This window comes from Vigna radiata, chromosome 8, assembly GCF_000741045.1.
Source record: "Vigna radiata var. radiata cultivar VC1973A chromosome 8, Vradiata_ver6, whole genome shotgun sequence".
Taxonomy (NCBI): domain Eukaryota; kingdom Viridiplantae; phylum Streptophyta; class Magnoliopsida; order Fabales; family Fabaceae; genus Vigna; species Vigna radiata.
The window spans coordinates 45,403,176-45,409,199 of NC_028358.1; the positions used below are offsets into that span (position 1 = coordinate 45,403,176).

The 6,024-nt window shown below is 31.2% G+C and overlaps 1 protein-coding gene across 1 annotated transcript; it reads right to left on the reverse strand.

The window, feature by feature from the left end:
- Positions 1-2,812: 2,812 nt before the first annotated feature.
- On the reverse strand, positions 2,813-5,486 carry LOC106771503 (G-type lectin S-receptor-like serine/threonine-protein kinase LECRK3). Its single transcript, XM_014657496.2, has one exon. It carries the CDS (start codon positions 5,418-5,420, stop codon positions 2,934-2,936), a length of 2,487 nt encoding a protein of 828 aa, XP_014512982.2. The 5' UTR covers positions 5,421-5,486; the 3' UTR covers positions 2,813-2,933.
- Positions 5,487-6,024: the final 538 nt, after the last annotated feature.

Genomic DNA, 6,024 nt, shown 5'->3' on the forward strand with positions numbered 1-6,024 from the left:
TATTTTACTGTTCCTATGTTGGCATCTTCTTCTATTTTCATTCGTTTTCCTTTGTTTTACTAATTGTTTATGTATATGGTTTTGTCACTGTATCAGAGATACACACTGACACGGTAATTACACAGTGTCTTACGTTATAGCTTCACAGCTATCTTTCACTTTTCATTGTCGCTGCCATGATCCTCTGCTACCAGTCACACCTGTTCTTGGTGCAACCTTTTTCATATACACTTTTAATTTCTGAATTTCTGAAACTACTTACTTATTCTAAACCCATTTTTTCATTGGTATTACATCATCAAATAAAAAACTGAAAATTTGTAATTTATGAGAAATTTTAAGGGTTTGTTTGTCTAAATTTGTAAACTGCAGCTTTTTCTTTGTTCATTGATTAGGTTTACACAATGTTTTTGAATAAAATTCTAAAAAGAAAAAGAAATAATCATCATTTAATTTGATTAAGAAAATATGTTTGAATTTAATATGTTTTCGTATACCTACCATTTAAGATATGTACGGGTTCAAGAGAATTAAAATTTGTTAACATTTAATTATATTTTATTGAAATAATCTAAATGTTTAGGTCATCAAAGTGACTAATTTACTAACAATGGTAATTATTTATGGGAAATTATGCAACCTCCTCTGGATCAATTATTTAATTTTTTTTTTTCTAAATTAGGTTAAAAACCAGCCATTTGATCTTTCTATTTAATATTTAATGCTTATTTATGAATTAATATATATGTGTGAATGAACAATTTAACTTGTTTCTTATACAAAATAGCATTTCGTTTTCATTTTCAACTTTTGTATCTTTAAAAAGTGACATTAAGTTTGTATTTTTGCAAAACTATTGAAGAAGTTGACTTAAAAAAGGTAAAATGAAACAGAGAAATAAAGCAAGACGAAGTGAAAGTTGCTAAAATTGTTTAATAAAATATTTACTAAAGTTATATGTTCAATTATCCTAAAAAAAATTATTTAATTTAGTTGATGGGTATACTTTGCAGTATTTATTATTTTAGTTTTTCATTAATTTCAAGACTCTGTAGAATTTATTGAGCTATCAATTACTGTTCTTTCATATTTATTAGAAAATAAATATACTTGTATCTATGTTCGTATATCTTATTTTACTATTTTAAATATTAATTAAATAATATTTTTACAAAAAATAAAATTCACATCAAATAAATTATAATATTATCAAGTATTTGGTATAAAAAGTAAATATGTTTCTTTTATCCTGTGTCAAATATTAAAAAAAATTATAATGGTATAAATATAAAATAATAATTGACAAATAATTTATAAATAAAAATAATAAAATGTGTAAAATAAGATACGAAAATAAATATCAAATAAAAATTAATAACAATTTATTAAATTATGTAAGAAAGTATACATATTTTAGTAATCTATAACTATGTATTTATTTCTATGTTTATATATAAATTTATATATCTATATACAAAGAGGATTTTTATTTTTGGTATCTATATTTGTTTTCCATTTTTATTCATTAAATGATTTTTTTTAAACTAACATAATTATTTTATCAATTTTATTCTTACATTCTTTTAAATTTATACGTTTTTCTCAATTTGAATTTTTTAAAATTTAATCATTTAATGTTATAGATGATATATTGATAACATTAATATATATTCTCATCACTTTCTTACTCTAATTTTACTAATAGGCTTGCTTTATCATTCCTATCTATCTTTATTTTAAAATATTTTGAATCAATATTATATTAAAGTAAAAATACCACATGTTTTAAAGACATTACCAAAAATAAAAGTCAAATGTTATAGATGATATATTGATTACAGGACACGAATACTATAAAATTAGCATTTATGTAACATTAATAATATTTTGTGATAATAATATAAAAAATAGAAAAAAATACTTTAAATAAAAATAACAAAAATGAAAAAGGAAAAAGAATATACATATATAAATATAACCTCATTTTACTAAAATAATTAATTAATTTTTTTTACAATTTGAGTACTATATATTAATAGAATCTTTACAAAAAAAAAATATAATTTGCGTCTTATGCTTCATTAGGATTGAATTTAATTTTTTTAATATTTAATTTCGCGAAAATGGTTTTAGGTCATTTTTCTGCATAATCAGAGATAAAAAAATTATTTATTTTCCCATTCTCTTTAAATCAATTAAAATTGCAAAAGTGGTAATTACAACTTATTAATAAATTGAAAATATAAAAATTTAAACTAATTATGATAAAATATAATTTATATTATATTTAATTTAGTAATAAAAAACTTAACTATACAAATCGTTTAAGTTTCTTTTATCAAATATTTTTCACATGAGATTTTTATTTTAGTTTAATTTATAACAAATAACTGATTAATTAATGAAAACAACAGTTATTGTGACGTGGAATAGAAGGAAAGAGGATTAGAATATTCTTAATAAAAGCGATGACACTGTTAATGTTTTGAGGTGGAAATGATTGAAGTGAACATTATTAACCCAAAAACAGACACAATACTTGTCTTTTGTTTCATACCAGTTTTCCTTCGAATTCGATGCCTCCAAAGTCTATAAAAATATTCATGCAATCATTATCACTTCACCATTCAATTCCTCAATCACTTCTTCATCAATTGAAACTAACAAATAATAACACAAAAATAAAAATGGCGTCTGAGATGGGCATGTCCATGCAAGCAGGAAGCTCCAGTTACTTGGAGATGCATCCTGAACGCAAAATCTCTGAATTTTTTTCAAAAGTTAAAAAACATGTACTCCCGTATGGCAAAGCTGAGCAATGTGTTATATTAGTTTTGTAACACTTTTTTATCCTTGAGAAGCTACTCAGCTACATATACAAGGTGAATTAAATGAACAACAAACATATAATCACAAAATCACGAAAAGGTTTTTCAACCGCAACTAACAGTCACAGAGGCATAAGGGCAGGGACTTGGTGGAATTGTGACTGGAGCTATTCCTTCCAGCATCAGCATCACCTTCTTCATTGTTGGCCTGAGAGAGGGATCCTCTTGAAGGCACCAAATAGCTACCATCACAAACCTTTCCAATTTATTTATGTCATTCATAGCCTCATCGTCATTTGCAACCAGAATGTCTATTCTTCCATCCCTATAGCAGTCATAAGCCCAGTCAGTTAAAATGCCCTTCTCATCCATCTCAAACTTATCATCTACATTTCTCCTGCAACAAATGATCTCCAAAAGCAGCACACCAAAACTGTAGACATCAACCTTGTTTGTGATCGGCGCACTCCTGAACCAGTCTGGTGCAACATACCCTTTTGTTCCTCGAATGCCAGTTTCTGTACGGCTCTGATTAATCATTAGTAGCTTTGACAATCCAAAATCTGATATTCTTGCGTTGTAATGCTCATCAAGAAGTATATTTTGAGGCTTTATGTCACAATGGATGATCTGGGTGAAGCATTCCTCGTGCAAGTAAACCAGCCCTCTTGATATCCCAAAGGCAATCTGGACTCTTTGGTTCCAGCTAGGTTTGAAATCTTCGAAAAGGAAATTTGCCAAAGTGCCATTGCTCATGAACTCATACACCAGAATCCGGTGTTCCAGCTCATCACAATATCCAATCAGACGAACCAAGTTTTTGTGATGAGTTTGGCCAATTACATTCACCTCTGTTTTGAATTCCTTATCGCTGTCTTTGAGCAACTTGTCCAGTTTTTTGACAGCAATAGTGGCCAAATCTGTTTTTCCTTTAAAGACAATGCCACAAGATCCCCTTCCCAATTCTTCTCTGAAGTTATCTGTTGCTTGCACAAGCTCTCTAAAGCTGAAACTGCGCAAATTGCTCTCTGCAACAGTATTATTTGTAGAACTTCTCTTCTTGTAGTATAAGGGGAAACCAATACATACTGCACTGATCACTATGAGATTCAAAAAGACAGAACCCCCAAGAAGGACCGATATCATTGTTACCAAATTGTTTTGATCCTTTTCATTTTCCTTCTCTTTTATGAATGAATTTGAAGGACTATCTGACAAGGCATCATTCTTCCTCAACTTAATGAAAGCAGATGCCTCAACTTTTCCACCCCGTCTTCCATTTGAGAGAGGCAGTTTCTTCTTCCAGCAGCTATCATCTCTAAAAATAGAAACAGCACATAAGCAATCTCGCAAGCAAGAATTCTTACAGTCCTCTGAGTTGTAAGGTTCATACAACTCAAAATCTGATAGAGGCCAATCAGTATTTGCCATTTCCTCCATGAAGTACATATCTTCTTGCAAGCTTTGTCCACTTCCTCCACAACCGAGTTCCAAATTTGGTCTGCAGCTGCCGTACTCATCACTTGAATCAATAAGAGAATAACCCTCTGGGCATGTACACTTAGGTCTTTGATCAGCTTCCAGAGTGCAGATACTATTGAATCCACAGACCCCACTACCAGCCGTGCTTGATTCCAAATTCATGCAAATGTCATCTGGCAATGTCTTTATAACTGTCCAGCTTGGATTTGAAGCTCCACTTTTCGGGTAACGGGATATGGTGAAAGTTCCATCAAAATTTATGGTTGCTCTATAGTAATAGGAATCGGTTGAGAGCATATCATTTGGATTGGTAATATAAACCCTCTCATAGCTCCTCTTCAGTACATAAAATCCTGAATCATCAAACATCACTCGGAAACCGGAGTTTGTTCTATTGTTGGAATCATAAGTGTTACTGATGTAGTGAGCCTCATAAGTACGGTTGGTAGGCAAATTTATAGGATTAAGCACAGCATTACCATCCGGAAGCAAGCGAAATTGGAACCTTCCTCGTGTGTAGTTGGTCTCTTTCTGGCGCGATGAAAGCGTGCCTTTAACCTCCATGGTTTGAGTTGGCACCAAGGTATCGGTTGGATTGCTGAAGCTGTCCCACAAAATCTGTGAATTCTCACCAAGAAGCTGGAAGTTGCCTGTGTCATTCATTAGTCCATGGGAAATTGTACCTGATATGAGCTGAGATGTCCATAGCTGAACACCCTGAGGGTTTTTCAGCACAAGCCCTCTGCTTTTACTGAGCTCTAGTGTGGAGCCTTTAGGAGCAGGGTTGTCTCCATTTGCATACCAAATGAAAGAGGCACGAGGTATGTTTTGATATCTTATGGCAACCAAGAAAAGGGAATAACTCTCAGGCTGATGAAATCCAAATGCAAACTCTCCTGATGGAGAGAGCCATTGAGCACCCTCATTACCTGCAATAAGGGTATCACCGATGCTAACATTATTAGTCTTAGCAGCAGATACGAGTGAGAGTTGCAACAAAGGAAGAAGGATAACACTAATCACACAAATAAGAACTTTGGTAGCACTCATCTTTGCTTGAGGGTGGAAGCAAAGCAAAGATGCATTGGAACTGGAATTTGAAGAAATCATGCTTTATTTTTTTTTAAACGCACTTCTGACTATTCAGCAGAACAATAACATTTGATCAAGTCTTCCAGGTAATTCCAAAACTGAGAGAGGAAAGTGCTATATTAAGTCTTGCTTCAATTTGCACGACACGTTAAACTGACTTTGAATTTGAAATCAAAGTGATGTCGAACTGCTTCTTTACATGAACACGTGTTTATACAGCATTGGCTTCTTTAATAACAAGAACTATTTGAAACAATATAACTTTTCTTTATAGTATGGGCAACCAGGAGTATTACAGGTGTCAATTTAACCCATGACTCCAGGGTTAGCCCCAACTCACTATTGAAAAAGTCCTATTTTAAGAAGCTCCTTAAGTAACCCCCAAAACTCCCTCTCAAGTGGGTTAGGGTCAGGGCTAAAGTGGATTTAGCCTCACTCCAAAACTTTAATTAAATTTTAGTCTCACTCCAAAACTTCAAATTAAATTTTAGAAATAATATAATTTATATATACATAATTTTTTGTAATTTTACTCTCTCTCTAAATTATACAATTTTTATTTTAATTGTTTTACGTATAATTTTTTTTTACTTCTCATGAATTTAAACAAGAAAGACTCAAT